Source organism: Protopterus annectens, chromosome 7.part0, assembly GCF_019279795.1.
Source record: "Protopterus annectens isolate FY-2018-M chromosome 7.part0, PAN1.0, whole genome shotgun sequence".
Lineage (NCBI taxonomy): Eukaryota > Metazoa > Chordata > Ceratodontiformes > Protopteridae > Protopterus > Protopterus annectens.
Window position 1 is genome coordinate 746,241,466 of NC_056739.1, and position 18,010 is coordinate 746,259,475.

Genomic DNA, 18,010 nt, shown 5'->3' on the forward strand with positions numbered 1-18,010 from the left:
CAAAATAATTATGTATCTGGATAACATGCATGACTTTAGAAAGATTGCAATTAAGCAACTATTTTTGATAACAGCTCCTGAGAACAAAAACTTTTAGCACAAGGACTTGGGCAGCAGAATGTTGAAAGAGTTATCGCCAAAGTTAGAGCACACATAACAAGAAAAAATAACCAGAGATCCTGTAGAGGTTTGGGGGATATTCCATAAATGTTATGAAAATTTGTATAAAACAGTGAAATTTGAAATCAAAAAGAGCATATATGTAAATATTAATGGAATACTTAATTATGCCAAGCTTAGAGGTAGACAAGGTTCAACAATTAACAGTTAAAAGATGTGATGAAATAAAAAACAGTGTTTTATAATAAATCTTCAGGAAACTCTCCAGGAACACATGGTATTCCTGTGGGAATTTGGAAATTAGAAGAGAAGAAAGTGATAAAGATCTGGAAGATTTTAACAGTATGTTAAAAGGATGGGAAGCATCAACACATTAGAAGAAAAATGTGGTGGCTGTATTACCTAAATATGGCAAAGACCCCTCAGACACAGCTTCATATTGACCCATTTCAATTTTAAACCAGAATTATAAAATGTTTATGTCTATATTAGTTAAAAGAATGGCACAGGTGTTGCCATAACTGACAGATATGAATCCGTGTGGTTTTGTGGAGGGGAGGCAAACATATGACAACACCAACAGAAAAAAAGATTATCCAAAGGGAAGTAAAATGAAATAAACTACCTCTGTTGGTGGAGTCTTGATGCAGAGAAAGCATTTGAAGAGTAAGTCTGCATTTTATGAGTGTGGCATTGGAAACATTTACATTCCCTGAAGCAATAAGGTTAACTAGAAGGATATATGAAGGATCGGACGCAAAAATTAAAGTGGGAGGGTGTGTTTCAACAGAGGAACCAGCATACCTCTCAACCTTTTACAGCAAGAAATCTGGACAAAGCCACAAATGATGGGGAGACAACGGTCCACAATAGGGGCACTTTTTTTTAATATTGCTCTTACAAACTTAAAAAAGTAGGCAGAATATCAGGTTTTACATTTGCATGAATTTTCTGAAGGATATGAAATCTGAAATTCAAATGTCTATTATTTTCTGACTTCAGTCCTCAATGATTTGCCAAAAAAAAATAAGAGAAACAGACCAAAAATATGAGGCAAAAATCTGGACAGTTGAGAGGTATAGGAACCAGGTAGGGGTGTTCTCTTTCCCCTTTGTTATTTGTTTTATATTTAGAGCCATTGGCAAAGAAAATAAGGGACTCAGAAATACAAGAATATAATTGGTATGGTAATCAAGCAAAGTTGGCTTTATTCGCAGATGGTATTCTGTACCTGATAAATCCAGAAAAGGACATCTAAGTGTTGTGGAACATTCTGAGAAAACCTTTTCAGGATAAAAAATAATGAAGATAAAACAAAGGCTACAGCCATAATTTATGTACTCACACACAAATTGGTTCAGCAATACCCATATTTATGGGGACATAACAAGATGAAGTATTTAGGAGTATGGATTAAAAAGGCTTCTGCTATGGCAGACAAGAATAAAAGGGGAGAGACTAAACAAAAGATAACACAAAAATTGAGAAAATGGAAACTCTTATTTATGGATATGGACAGTAAGATACTAACAGTAAAAATATTTTAGTGCCTTTTACTGGACAATAATAAAAAATTAAAGGAATTTATCTGTGAGGGAAACAGGGCAAAAGTTAAGTGGGATAAGTTGATCATTCCAATAGAAAATGGTGGTTTAGGCGTGCCATGTTTGAAGGGATATTTCAGAACTACATATTCAAAGCTCATATACATAACACAAGCAGAAAGGTATAATTCAAAGTAGAAAGAGATGAAGCAAGGGGGGGGGGTCCAAGAAATAGAGAGAGATGCAGTAGGATTTTGGATGCAGATTCCTAAGGAGAATAGTAACAATCATACAGAATATTATATTCATGAAGTAGCAGAAAGTATTCTAAGAACTAAGCCAATAACAGAATGGAGAAAAGGGATTTTGCCAAGAAGGATTAATGCAAGAAAAAAATGCAAGAGGGGGGCTGGAATTTACTGGAGAAACCTGGCAAAGGACCTAAGATACTGGAAAATAATAACTCCAGCAAGAAAGGTAATAGAGTGGCATGAGGCCAAGAAGATATTTAGGTTGCAGCCTAGGAACTCCATTGCCTACCAAGGCTTGATCTCAAGAGTACAGCTAAACAGAAAGGGGTAGGAGAACTTTAAGTAAAAGGCCTGCTCCAGTAGAGATTTTAGCTGAATCTAGAACAAAAGCAGTTTTTAAAAAAAGGATAATTAGTAGGGCATATAAAATATTGTATCCTAACTATAAAAATCAAAGGAAGTTAGAAAAGATTCGGAAGAGAGACTGGAAAAGTTATTTACAAGAAAACAATGGGAAGACATATGTATGGCTCCCATGTATGCAACAAACTCCAGAAGGTTTAGGATGTTTGCTTGGAAGTGTTTGCATAGGTATTTTTATAACCCAAGCAGACTTCAAAGAAATATTCCTCTGGTAGTAATAAATGCTGGAGGTGTGATGGAAAAGGTAACTGGGAAAATACGTTTTGGGAGTATAATGAGTTTTCAGATATTACAAATTCCTCACAGAGTACTCTATCAGAAATAATGGGTGAGCAAATGGCTTTAAGTTAGGAAATGATGTTTTTGAGCTGGGATACAGGATCTGAATTGCCTAGACATAGTAATGCCTTATTATGTTCAATTATTTTGGCTGCAGAAAATGGAAATCAAAGTCTACACCTACTGTATTTGAGGTACTGAATATTATAAAAGAGAACCGGAAATGAATCTTTACAAAGGGGAAGGAGTAAATTACACAGAAGTAGATGGAAATTGTGGGAACAAAACATGCTTGATGCTCAGGAGGAGGAGTGAGGTTCAAGGAAAGGCAGGAATTCAGCAATTTTTTGTAATGTTGGACTGATGATAGTAGCAAAGAAAATATATGTGATATACAGCGGATATAAAAAGTGTGCACACCCCTGTTAAAATGCCAGGTTTTTGTGATATAAAAAATGAGACCACAATAAATCATATTCCTAATCCTATAACCTATACAATTCAATTGAAAAACAAGCAAATCTGTTAGGGGAGAAATATAAAAAATAAAAAACGTACAATACGCTGGTTGCACAAGTGTACACATCCTTAAACTAATACTTTGTTGAAGCACCTTTTGATTTAATTACAACACTCAGTCTTCTTGGGTACACACTTGTCATCAACTAAAGAGACTCTGATTACCCCCAAATAAATCCTAATAGGACAGCTGAACTTTTTCTGACATTTACTCAGTTGCCTGCTACAGCAAAAACCATGGTTTGCAGATAGCTTACAAAGCATCAAAGGGATCTCACTGTTGAAAAGAATCAGTCAGGAGAAGGATACAAAAAAATGTCCACAACATTGGATATACTGTGGAATACAGTGAAGACGGTCATCAAAAAGTGAAGAAAATATGGGACAACAGTGATGTTGCAAAGAATTGGATGTCCCTCCAAAATTGATGAAAAGACAAGATGAAAACTGGTTAGGGAGGCTACCAAGAGACCTACAGCAACACTAAAGGAGCCGCAGGAATTTCTGGCAAGTACTGGTTGCATACATGTAACAACAATCTCCCGTATTCTACATATGTCTGGACTATGGAGTAGGGTTGCAAGATGGAAGCCTTTTCTTACACAGAAAAACATCCAGGCCTGGCTAAAATTTGCAAAATAACACATCAAGTCTCCCAAAAGCGTGTGGGAAAATGTGTTATGATCTGATGAGGCCAAGGTTGAAATTTTTGGCTACAATTCCAAAAGGTACGTTTGGCCCAAAAACACTTTGCATCACCAAAAGAACACCATCTTCACAGTGAAGCATGGTGGTGGCAGTATCATGCTTTGGGGTTGCTTTTCTTCAGGTGGAACTGGGGCTTTAATTCAAGGTGGAGGGAATTATGAACAGTTCCGAATGGCAGTCACTTTTGGCCCAAAACCTTCAGGCATCTGCTAGAAAGATGAAAATGAAGAGGAATTTCACCTTTCAACATGACAATGACCCCAAGCATACATCCAAATCAAAAAATGAATGTTCACCAGAAGAAAATTTACATTTTGGAATGGCCCAGCCAGAGCTCAAACCTAAATTCAATCGAAAATCTGTGGGGTGACCTGAAAAAGGCTGTGCACAAGAGATGTCCTCGCAATATGACAAATTTGGAAAGGTTTTGCAAGGAAAAGTGGGCAAATATTGCCAAGTCAAGATGTGCCATGCTGATTGACTCCTACCCAAGAAGGCTGAATGCTGTAATCAAATCAAAAAGTGCTTCAATAAAGTATTAGTTTAAGGGCATGAACACTTATGCAACCAGCTTATTGTACTTTTTTTTTTTTTTATATTTTTGCACCTAACAACTGCGGTGGTGGTGCTGCGGTAGCATTGTCGCCTCACAGTAAGACGTCCTGTTCGATTCTCAGCTAGAGCGTCTTCTGTGTGGAGACATGCATGAATGGGCGCACCTTCGTTGAAGGTTTGCGTCAGGACCGGCAGCTCGGCACGTAAAAATCTACTGCGGATCGGAGTCCCACTGTGGCGACCCCTAAAAGCCGAAAGACGCAACATATTTTTTCACCTAACAGATTTGTTTGTTTTTCAACTGAATTTTACAGGTTGCAGGTCACATTAAAGGTGGGAAATGATTTATTGCGGTCTCTTTTTTTTATCACAAAAACCTGGCATTTTAACAGGGGTGTGTACACTTTTTATATCCACTGTATACTGTATTTAAATGGAAACACGTTAACATGGTTTGTTGTCTTTTCTGTTAAATATGTTTGCCTATGTCTTAAATTATAATTTAACAAAGGTGTTTAAAAAAATTGACATACTACGAAAGTCTCTCTCCCCATACCTATCAAGCCTACTATCCCATGCAACCACCTAGCAAATCACAGGCATTGTTTAATTCTGCCTGTGTGCTGCATCAACATTTCCCACTTTATAACTGCTCTACAAGCAAAACAAATCATCAAAAGTCTTAATATCAAAACTGTAACTGTTTCATTCCAAGCTGTTATACTGAAGTTTTACCTGTCCCACAGTTGGAATTAGTTCTAGATAAATGCTGCAGTTGACCCTAACTACTGCTGTTACTAACTCCACCAAACTGTGCATAATGTCCTTACTCTTTAATTTTACATTATTTCACTTGAGCTTAACAGCAGGAAAAAGTAAGCCTATCCAGTCAGTCTTTAACTGCATTAATATTCAGATTCCGTTCCATACCAACCCTTCCCCCTCAGTCTTTTTCCACCTATCCCTTGCCCTATACAACAAATCATTAATGACAATTTATTTCTTATGCTTGAATTTCCTGTCTTTTATTTCATATGTCTGAAAAAAGATTCTGAACCAGCCCATTTAAATAGCTCATAAATGGAAAAAAAAGCATATTATTTAACAGCTCTAAAGTGTACATGCATATGCTGATGCTCATTATCCCTTTAGTAATGACTGCAGACCACAACCCCAATGTCATCAAGTGTCACGCAAATGGAACAATGTCTTGTGAAGGAACAGACAGCTACAGACAGTTCAAACCTTCTTTCTCTGAAATGATTCTTCCAATAGTACAGACATCTTCATTGTATGTCAAGACTCTGCGACATTAGTGATGCCAGGAACTGCATACCCGGAGCTATTGCTAGTAAACAACATATCAAAAGGATTTTTCTTTCACTTTTTGGCTCCTTGCAGCTGACTACTGGCTGCCACCAGCTCCTTTCCTCAATCACCAGATCTACAGGATCTGACCTGGCTCCCCAGGGCTCTATCCAACCCCTTCTGATTCCAGTGAGGAAAGTGAAGACAGAAGTGCTGCTTCATCCTGAGGCTGTGAAATATTTTGTATTAATGCCCTAACTTTTCCCCTTGACATGCTGTTTACTCACATAGCAGATGTGCAACAGGGACATCCTAGAGTAACATCCTGCCTCAGAGACGATTCAACCAATGTCTTCCAATTATTCCCCATGACAATGCCGCTCTGTGCATCTTCAGCCTCTACCAGGGATGACCATGAAGTGCACTCAACTTCACTCCCTATACCCTCAGGATGGGCACACCCATCTTTCCCTATCACCACCTCAGACACCCAAATTGTTGATTGAATTCTGGTTGCCTGGGCTGTAGTCAGGGCTTTACAACTCTACACCATGGTGCTGGCTACAGAATACATCAACAGAATAAAGCACTTGATCTCATCACTTGTACAAAAACCTGAGAATGAACACTACAAGAACAGCTCTAGTTTCTACATAAACACAGCAGTGTAACTGCATTCCTGACTAAAGTAACAAAACAGCACTAGTAATATTGATCTGCTGTGGGAGACTGCAGCAGAGAACAGTTAGGACATGAAATATTAAAGGTAGTGTACTCACCAACATTTCATCCAGCAGCTCGTAAATCAGAGCGAAGTTTAGTCTCACAAGTTTTTCATTCAAAGTACCACAGTAATCTTTAATCAGACTGGCAAATCTGAAACACGACACAAAGGAACACGAGACACATTTAACATTCAGATCTATTCATCTCTTCTGGGTCTTAAGCACTTCCATCTCAATGTGTGAGAGATTTAAAAAAAAAGAGTCACAATTCACTTAGTTATCTCAAAACACAGTGGTCTAAAATTATACAAGGGGTGAATAAATAAAAACAACTGCAACATTAGTCCAACAGCTAACATTTTCACATATGTATTATACACATATTTTGCTTCTCGGATGGGCACTGACCAGCAGTTTTTTTGTGAAAACACAATTATAAAACACAACACAAAAGTAAAGTGAAGAGAAAAGTCTATATTTCAGGGCCACACTGCTCATACACTCACTTCTTATCAAGACGTCAAGCCTATTGACTTTCCTCTTTCCAGGTATGTCAGTTATGGAAGCCACTCTGTAATATACAGTGGTGTATATATCACTTAATCCTTTTCACTTCAAATCGTGCACTTACTTAACCAAATTCTTGACCCCCCCCCCCCCAATAGTTGGATGGAGAGGTTGCTTTCAGTTCTTTGCTATGGCTTAAATGGCTGTATCATGACAGCATCCAGCACATTTCTTTTGTGAATGGCTAATCCATATACCAAAGCTATCCACACACAGATCAGTGTCCAGCCAGGTCAATCTCCCTCTAACTGCATATCCACAGCCTTCTCCCATTTCTTGCAAATCAAGCCTGTTTACACCTTTGGGATGGTTATATACAATGCACTAATCACAATGTCAGAGTTATGAATTTTGTGCATTTATACTTTTATGACCTCAATGGATGTGAAATAAAGGCCTTCTGGTTCCTTGTGGTGTATGTTCCTTAACAAAAGGCTTTCAGATGGGATAGGCAAAATGATACAAGAGCATCATAAGAATTCATTTAGCCTCAATATGGTATGTAGTGAGAACGCTGACCCGGATAGAAATGTTACAGAGCGGTAGAAACTGCTTGGTCATGCTTTTTGGCAGTTGGCATAATGGTCAAGGTGTTTACTTCACAGACCAGAAGTATATATTTGATATCACCAAAGAAAATTGCTTGGTTTGGCTTAAAACAGCCCATAAGGATAGGTGGCCTTGCACTTACCTATGAAAGCATGGAAATAATTCTCTATGGAGGGAAATATATGGCAGGGAAATGAAATGTGTTTAAGGTGCAGTTGTCCTTTAATGTAGTCTCAAAAATATATACTCCCAGGAGCCTTGGGACTCCAGGTTAAGACATCTGCAACAGATACTGGCAATGCAACAGATACTAGCTAACCAAATGGAATGAAAAGTATTTGTGGAGAAATTTCCAAACAAATGTCCTGAAGAACAGCAGTTTAGTCATATCACTGGGAGTTAAACAAATTCTTGACTATTTACCCTCTGGTAAATACACATCCATAGCCTTCTACCATTTTCCCCTAATAAAGCCTACCAAGCTCATCTTCACCTTTGGGATGGTTAGATACAATGCACTAGCACCTCAAGGTCAAGCCCCTCTAAAAAAAAAAAAAAAAAAAGTTTATTATTGCCTGTCTAAACACCTTTAGTGAATTATCACTTGTAACACAGGCAAACTTACATTTACATAAAAGTAATCATACCACATTAACAAACTCACATTTACAAACATTACACATTATATGGTATATAACAGTATGTGTAGTCAAAGCAACATTACATAAATTATCCACTCCCTCCCTTCCCTTAAACATCATTCTTCCGCCTCAAAAATTTTTTTGTATGTATTGTTCCCCCAATTTCTGTTTTTTCTACCTAACTTACTCCTATCCTTTTCTAAAGGTCTTGCTTCCTGTTCTTTTACCTCTGTTAAAATATTCATTACTTCAGGTATAGCTGGTTTAGATTTTGATTTCCCTTTTCTAGCAATTGTTTTTTTGGCAGCCACCAGAACTAAACTTAAGGCCTTACTGTGTTCCAGGCACTTCTGATCTTGTACCCCATGGGGTCAGGGTGTCACTTCAACAGTGACAATCATCTCAAGTCAAGGTTTACACCACTGGGTGGCTAGCCCTGCCATGGTAGTTCATCCATACCACACACATACACACGCAGACACACACACACCTATGGCCAATTTAGAGGGGCCAATCCATCTACTGCATATCTTTGGAATGTGGGAGGAAAATGGAGCACCCCGAGAAAACACATGCAACCGCAAGGAGGGTATGCAGACTCCACATAGAAGGCACCCCAGCAGAGAATTGAACAGGAGAACCTCCTGCTGCAAGGCGAACAAGACTAACTGCTGTGCCACCATGGCCACCCTGAAGAAAATTTCTTTGAAGTGTGCTTGTGGTATAAAAGTATGTATGCAAACATTTCCAAGCAAAAATCCTAAATTTTCTAAATTTTGTTGCATATTTGGGAGCCATACATGTCATCCCATTCTTTCTTTGTGAATTTCATATCTAATCTCTCTTCCTAATCTTTTCTAACCTCTTCTGATAGAATCCTACTGTTATTCTGCAATATTTTATATAACCTACTAATTATCCCTTTTTAACAGCAGCTTCTGTTCTACACGCAACTAAAAAGTCAACCAGTGCAGGTCTTTCATTTAGGATTACCCTATCCCTCTCTCTCTCTGTCTATACTTTGATATCAATTCCGTATAGGGAAAGCAATCACTAGTCTGCAATCCAAGTGTCTTCTTCTTGGTCTCTTCCCATTCTGTTACCTTTTGTTCTCTAATTATTTGTTCCCAATACCTTCTTTCCTTCACCATCTTCCTTCAACAAATTCCAGCTCCCCTCCTTTCTATTCCCTGTAGCCCTAACTGTAGTCGTCCCTAACAGCAGAATCTCGTTTCTCCACTCCTTATTGGCTTACTTCTTAGTGTACTTTCTCCTACTTTACAAACATAATAGTCTGCATGACTATTGTTACTCTCCTTAAGTATCTGTGCCCAAAATCCTATTCTTTCCTATTTCCTAAATTAGGCATGTGGTTCAGCATCATCCCTTTTCATTTTGAATTTTAGCCTTCTGCTTGTGCTATGTGCAGGAGCCTTAACTGTGTAGCTCTGAAATATTCCTTCAAATCAGTTAATCCCTGACCACCTCGGACTATTGGAAAGATCAACTTATCCTACTTGACTCTTGTCCTCTTCCCTTTCCAGATAAAATCTTTCAACTCTATTAATTACTATCCAAAATTTCTCTTCTAGTTGATAAAAACATGCCTAACCCCTTGTATAAAACTAAAGAGACTAAAACCATTTTCACTGTTTGGACCTTACTAACCATATCCATAAAACAATTTTTTTACAATCTTTTGTTTATGCTCCAGTCTTCCCACATAGCTTTGGCTGCCACAACAGAATCTTTTTTAACCTATACTCCTAAGTACTTCATTTTATTACATCTCCATAAATATGGGTGTTGCTGAACTAATGTGTGTGTGTGTGTGTGGGGGGGGGGTGACAATTTACAGCTGCTGCCTTTCTTTTATTTTCATTAACTTTGTATCCAGAAAAGACTTGAAATGGCCTTAGAATGTTCCACAACACTGAAATATATTTTTCTGATTTTATCAGGTACAAAATAATATCATCTGCAAATAAGGCCATCTTTTCTTGGTTATCAAAACAATTATATCCTTGAATTTCTGAGTCCCTTATTTTCTTTGACAATTGTTATAAATATAATGCAAACAACAAAGGGGAAAGAGGACATCCCCGCCTGGTTCTTCTATTCATATCAAACTTATCAGGGAGAACCCCCCCACTTTAATTTTCACAGATGATCCCTCATATATTCTAATTAACCTCATTACTGTGTCAGGGAATGCAAATGCTTCCCTTGCCCTACTTATAAAATGTCAGCTTACACTGTTGAATGCTTCCTCTGCATCAAGACCCACCAATAACAGCAGAATTTCCTTACATTCTGCTTCTCTCTGGATCATCAATGTTCTATTAAAGTCAAATGTTTGCATGCCCTCTACAAAACCTCACTGTTCCATAACTATCAATTTTGGCATCACCTCTGTCATTCTTTTAGTCATTACAGACAAAAACACTTTACAATGATAGCTTAAAATTAAAATTGAAATGGGCCTATACAACACTGGATTAGATGGTGTTTTACCGTCTTTAGTTATTACAGCCTCCCCTCCTTTTAAAATACTGTTAAACAAAACCTTCCCGATCTTTATCATTTTCTTCCCTCCTAGATTTCAAGCTTCCACTTGAATGGCATCTACTCGAGATTTTCCTGCACATTACTTATATATCACCATTTTATTTCCTCTCTGCCTGTTTCAACTGTTAGTTGTTGAGCCTCATCTAACTATAACCATGGCAGATTTAAGTCTTCCAGAAATATTTCCGTTTGTACTTATTCGTTGTTTTCTCACTTATCCGCTTTATACAGATGTTCATAAAATTTTCAAAACATCTCTAATTCCTCTACAGGATCTTTGGTTATTTTTCTTGTTACAGGGTAAGTTTGGCAACAACCCTTTCTACTTTCTTTTGCCCAAGTCATTGTGCCAAAGTTTTTGTTCTCTGGAGAAAACAAGAAACAGTTGCTTACGTCTTTCTAAACTCATGCATATTATCCAGGTACTCCCTATTTTTCTCTTTAGCACTCTGCAATTGCACAGCTTCTTGTTCTGTGAGATTTTGTTATACTTTAACCATTGGCAGCCCCTCTAAATAATTGCTGTTACTTCTTAAAGGAGAACCACACCAAAAAAAAAACTGAAAAAACAACATATGATTTTCAGCAAATCTTGATTTCTTCTGCATTGCTAACGCCTCTGTATCGAAGTAAATGGTTACTGTTATTTTCTAATTTGTTATACCCAAAAATGATATGAAGGAGGCTGTCATGGCTACCATTATTTTGTTTTACAGTCAATGGCTTTGCCTACTTTATGTCATGCTAGAGGTACAGAAAGAATCCTTAACATGAGGGGATCCTCTGCTGTAGTTTTCTGTCTCATCAGTTGACAACATTGCTCTGACTGCTTACTTTTCATTGTCAACATCAATCCGCATTTTTAATTACTTTGCTTCCTTTGATTTTCATTAGTGGCCATCTCTGTTGCAGTACTTGACAGGCTTGAAAATGTAGCAGAGTTAATTGTTCTTTTCAAAGTAAACTTTAGTTCAGTGTTTAAGTATGAGAAGTCTGACCCCTGTAATTAATAGGTGTTACATGGGCTGAAATGGTTTGTGTAGCATTCACAGTTTTAAATATTATAGCTAGAATTAAAGTCTTTGATGTTAATCTTCTTTCCCCAACTCCAGAAGAAACGTGCACTTTTACAGAAATTACAGTGTAGAAAAAATGCATATACTGACAGAAAGCAAGATGTTAGATTAACATATTTGATTTCTTTCTTTGTGGCACTGAGTTTTACTGCAGGGAAAGACATTTGCATCTGAAAACTAAGCTTGAAAGCCCTAACTTTGTTCAGATTCCAGGCTACACTATTTATCTGAGGTGTGATGCTGGCAATCTACAAGTAATAAGGCACACTTAAGGTCATTGTTTTCTTAATGGCTTTGTTGAGGGGATAAGTGACCTAACTTAATTACTGTGCCACTCTTAGTAGCTGTTGTGATGTAACACATGAGGAGGATGCAGGAAAGAAAGGCAAACATAAATATTAAATTATGTTTTATCTATATGTTAAGTGTTCAGTCTTGGATTACAGGGAAGGAAAATTACTTTTTGGAAAGAAAAACTTGACATTTGGGTGGAGTTTTCCTTTAATCAGATCTCTTTTTCTGTTATTCCTACCCAATTTTTAAACTCCACTTTCATTTTATCCCACTCACTAGCTGCAACTTCTGGAATACTTTCTATCTTCCCTAATAAATGCTTGCAATTTACTACTACTATTTCTTAAATTCATCTTTTTAACAGATAGGTCAGGAAGTGCCAGTCTCTCATATTTACTTCATTACCCTGCATTTTTATCTTACAATTATTGGTGCATGATCTGAAATAGCTATAGGATGTGTATCAAAGTTTTCAATTACATTATGGACATGTTCCCGTGAAATACAATGTCTGTCAAGTCTAGCCTAGTTACTGCACACTATGGAGGAATAATATGCAAATTCTCTTAATTTCCTACTACTGAGTTTTCATCTTTCACACAAAAATGTTTCATAAATTTCTTCAGAAATCTACCCTCTTTTGTTATATTTCCCTTCTAGGCCTCCAACTACAACCTCACTGTTATAAACCAAATTCTAGTCCCCACCTAAAAGTAATATTCCCTGCTGAAAGCTGATTCTCTCCCAATTTTTAAGCTGCAAAAAAGCAGGTTTAGTGAAATATAAATACATGCCAGCATAATTTTCATCCCTTGCCAGCAGCCTCTTACTACTACAAATCTGACGTTACATTTTCTTCCTCTACTATCACTACTAAAGCTCCTCTAGCAATTAATAAGTACTCCCATTTTCTTTTGTCCCTGATACTCTGCAGATTATCCATCCTGAAACATTTTCTTTATCAAATTCACATGCTCAGTTCTTTCCTAACATGTCTCCTGTAACATTTCTTTTTGCACTCTGCATTCCTTAATTATATTAAGCACTCTTTTTTATATATACATGTGAGACCATTCACATTCCAAGGTAATATGGAAAGTGTTGTCATTACAATAAGAAGTCTTTATTCCCACTTATTGCACATGGCAGCTTTTTTAAACATCTATTTCCAGCTTTTGTGATACATGCACTTAGTGTTTGGCAAGTTAATCATTTAGAAAAGTTTTGCTTAAATAAAAACCCTCAAAAAAAAAAAACCTAAAACCTGTTAACGTAATACAAACACACACAATGTACAATTGTGTATAATCTTACCTTAACAGTAGATGTCCCTCACATCACTACTGCAGTATTCTTAACCTAAGGGATCTCCTGCCAACGACAGCCTAAAGTCTGGCCAGAATACCAAAGCATTTAGTACTTATAGGCTTCATACATCACATTCATGCTTCCCGCACAAGGTGTAGGGTATAAAGGTGAAATAAGAATGCACACACAGAATTGGAAAAGCCGCAAGAGGAAAATAATGTCCCTAGGGACAAGTAAAAACATTTGCATCCAGACAGAGAAAAAGGAGAGGAGTCCCCAGTCAGGAGGGAAAAAAGTACAAGGCTAGAGCAGAGGGGACAAGAAGGGAGAGAGCACAAACTGCAACAGTGAAGAGAAGGACATCTACTGTTATTATAAGACTTTATACAACTGTACTATGTACATACATATCACAGTTGCAGTATTCTTAATCTAAGGGAGAGTATAAAAGCTCAAGAGGAAGCCCAGGAGGAGGACAGCACAGAAGAGCCCTCTATAAAACCATTGAAGGATAGCCCTGGCAAAACCAACTCTGGTCTTGGAAATAACATACAACTTCCAATGCATAGTGAAAGTATGAACAGAGGACCAAGTCGCAGCTTCAAGGATGGAATTGGTATCCAACCTCTTGAAAAGAAAGTACCACAAGAGGCAACCTCCCTGGCAAAATGAGCCTTTACCATTGAGCAAAGACATTTTTCCATGAAAAGAATAACAAAAAGAAATGGCCTTAGAAATCCAACAGGAGATGGTTTCCTTAGAAACATCCAAAGCCAACAGCTGGAATGAAAGAAGACAAAAAGCTGTTCAAATTTGTGAATAACTTTAGTTTTTTCTGAATAATACCTCAACTGTCTATGTAAATCCAAAGTGTAAAGGACCTGGAAGGCTGGTATGCAGAGGCTTTAGAGAGTTTGAGTGCTTATTAAATTTGTGTTTTTGGAATTACTGGTTTGGTCATTTTGTTCTACTTGGATCCTTTCTTGCATTGTGGTTTAGTGTAAAGGACCTTCTGACTGACAGACTACAGGGAAGGGAAACAAGGGGGAAGATGAAGAGACTGATTAAGGAAGATCTTACTGACCACACTGGGCATAAAAGAAAGAGCAATACGGAGAGACATCTTGACTCTCTGAAAAACTAGGAGAGCAGGAATGGCCATGAGAGCCTGAAGTTCAGTGATTCTCTTGGCTGAAGTGACAGACAAAAGGACAACAGTCTTCAAGTACAACATTTTAAGGAAGCTGAAGCAGGCTCAAAAGGAGGCAGACTCAATTTTTCAAGACAAAAATTGAGGTTCCAAGAAGGCTGAAAAGGCTTCCTGGAGGCCAGATACGAAGGACACCTTTAAGAAACTGCTTGACCTCAAATCTAGAGGTCAGAGGAGGATGTAAAAGCAAGCAAACAGAAACTGCTGACAGGTGAGCTTTAACTGAAGAATACAATAACCCAGCACGGAGCAGATCACACAAAACACAGAACAAGAGGAACCTCCACAGATAAGGGATCCTGATGGAGACTGAGGCATCAGACAGAAAATCTTTTCCATTTGGACATGTACGATTTCCTGGTAGTGGGTTTTCTGGCCTCCTGCGAAACCCAAAGCACTTTCTTAGAAAAGAGCTGCCTGAATGGGGTCAAAAAATCCTATCATCCACATTGTCAGTTGAAGAGTGAATATGTGTGGATGGACAAGTGACACACTGCTGGAAACTCCTGGTGTTCTGGCTGGTGTGATTCTCAAACAATCTGGAAATATATCACTGACTGACAAGTATATTTCTTGGCATTTTAACCTTTCAGAGTGCTGCATTGTCTTAATTTTGCCTGACTGAATTATTTTATATATTTTCTGGCATTGTTTTATGTTTCTCATCTGTCCTGAAAACGTTTTTCCCGCTATTTCTGAGGTGGAGTTTATAAAACAGGTCGAACAGCTTTTGTGCTGATTCCTTCAAGGCTTGCTGATTTAAAAATAGTTTGTAAATTCTTGCATACACTGTTGGAAACTCCTAGTGTTCTAGCTGCTGTGATTCTCAAACAATCTGGAAATATATCGCTGATTGATAAGTACATTTCTTGGCATTTTAACCTTTCAGAGTTCTGCATTGTCTTAATTTTGCCTGACTGAATTATTTTATATATTTTCTGACATTGTTTTACATTTATCATCTGTCCTGAAACTGTCCTCCCCCTATTCTTTGGTGGTGTTATAGTTGGTGGCTTTGCAGTTGCCCGCCCCTACTTTAAATTTTTTCTGGGACACCCCTCCCAGTCTGGTGTTTGCTCTATTAAATAGAGAGAGAACATTTGAGAAGGCCAACTACTTGAATTTTTCTTCTGCTGCCCCTTCCTCTCTCCTTGCACTTTACTAAATAAAAAAAAAAAATTGCACTTGATTTTGCTTTTGCCTCTTCTTAAAAGTACTATATTGTATTTATATTGCTGCATTTATTATTGCTTGATAGTAGTCTGATTAAATTGCAACTGTTATTCTAAGTCTTCGGTTTAAGCACTTGGGCTTCAGACCAGTTGTTTTCCATTGAGAAGGTTTGTGGTCTGCACTGTTGTGGCAGGACAGGTACCTTACATCCTTCTAAACTGGGAATTGCTGACTGAAGGCTCAGTGTCTGTTACTCTAAAAGTTTATTAGTTTTGGTTTAAGCACTTGGGCTTCAGGTCAGTGATTTTACATTAAGAAGGTTTGTGGTCTGCACTCTTATGGTAGGAGAGGTTAGCTTCTGCCCTTCTGAGCTGGGAATTTCTAGTTAAACAATTATTGTGCCTGGTTATTTCAACCGTTTCCTTCTAAAATTGGTACGCCTTGTTTCCTGTAGCATAGAGTAGATTCAGGCACGCTGAATCTAGCTTTGTTTGTATAACTTGAGCACTAATCCAGGCCATCTTTTTTTGGAGAAGGTTCCCCTGCACCCTAGTGGCAGGAGTGTGCAGATAGAACTTGTCTGATTGAAGACTGCTGGAACAGGGCTCAGTTTTGAGCTTTTTTGCTGGTTAAATGGGTAATTTGTTTAAATCAGTTTGCTCGTTTTCTATTGTTATATTAAAAAAACTGCACTTTATTAATCTGCTTTTACTGTATTTATTTGTGTTCTTCCTACTTTAATGCATTTATTCTGCTGCATTTATTACTGCTTGTTAGTAGCCTGATTAAATTGTAACTGTTATTCTAAGCCTTTAGTTGAGGCACTTGAGCTTCATATCAGTCGTTTTACATTAAGAAGGTCTGTGGTCTTCACTGTTCTGGCAGGACAGGTAGCTTACATACTAAGTTGGGAGCTGCTGATTGAAGGCTTAATGTCTGTTATTCTAAAAGTGTATTAGTTCTGGTTTAAGCACTTGGGGTTCGGGCCAGTTATTTTACATTAAGAAGGTGTGGTCTGCACTCTTGTGGGAGGAGAGGGTAGATTCTGCCCTTCTGAGCTGGGAGTTTCTGGTTAAAGGCTTATTGTGCTTGCTTATTTGAACTGTTTTGTTTGCAGTAGCATAGACTAAATTCAGACCTGCTGAATTGAGCTTTGTTTGTATAACATGAGCACTAATCCAGACCATCTTTTTTTTTAAAAGGTTTACCCTGCACCCTAGTGGCAGGAGTGTGCAGTTAGAACTTGTCCGATCGAAGACTGTTGGAACGGGGCACAGTTTTTAGCTTTTTATTGATTAACTTGTTTAAATTAGTTTGCTCATTTACTACTGTTATATTTAAAAAAAAATACACTTTATGCATCGCCTCTTAGCTGGGGTTAAACTATTCCCAGTGCCATAAAGTCTGCTCTTCAAATTTTCCCTTAGAACTAGCTATTTTTTTTAGTTTTAGCACTCAAATCTGCTTCTTTGAGCTCAGCACTTATATAGAACTCGATATAAGCACTAAATAAGCTACAAATTACTACAACACTCAACTTTCCTCACTTATCTACAGGAAAACAGTTTTTAGTACTTAATAAATAAGCACCTATCCAGGCATGTCTAAGGGTCAGCTCCCAGTGTTTCCCCCATCTACCTGATGAATCTGGGGATCTTGGAGCAATGCAGCAATTGCCTCATGTACACAGACAACCCTCTCCTCCTACTACCCAACACTACAACCCGTGAGAGAGCCACTTATATAGCCAAACTGGAAGCAAAGCTCTCTTCATCCAAGACTAGACTAGACAGTCAAGAGGAGAAGGTAAACACTTGCACCACACCACACTCATCACTTAGTCCCTCAAAACCTACACCACCAAAACATACACATCGCAACACAAAGCACACACCTGCATTCGTGGAGGCTCCCAATAAAAATCTGCTAAAGCAGCAGAGACCTCCAAAGCAGAAACACATGCAACCTCCTCCCCCCAACACAACCCAAATGACACATAGCCCTCAAACTCAGTGTGCCACTCAACCACAGCCCATAAGGCATAACAAAGTACCCAACACTCCAGTCATAGGTGACTCTATAGTCAGGCACACTGATGTTCCACTCACCAGGCTAAACAAGGAGAAAGTTACTGTCAGCTGCCTGTCAGGTGCCAGGATCCGCCACATAATGCACCCACTCCGGTCACTCCA

General features: G+C 38.1%; 1 protein-coding gene across 6 annotated transcripts in view; it reads right to left on the reverse strand.

The window, feature by feature from the left end:
• AP4M1 (adaptor related protein complex 4 subunit mu 1) overlaps positions 1-18,010 on the reverse strand; it is a 1,285,664-nt gene that overhangs the window by 901,569 nt on the left and 366,085 nt on the right. For all 6 annotated transcript variants that reach the window (XM_044077275.1, XM_044077274.1, XM_044077273.1 and 3 more), the window contains one exon: positions 6,487-6,583. In XM_044077275.1, coding sequence (XP_043933210.1) covers positions 6,487-6,583 — 97 coding nt within the window. The remainder of the gene's footprint in view (positions 1-6,486; positions 6,584-18,010) is intronic.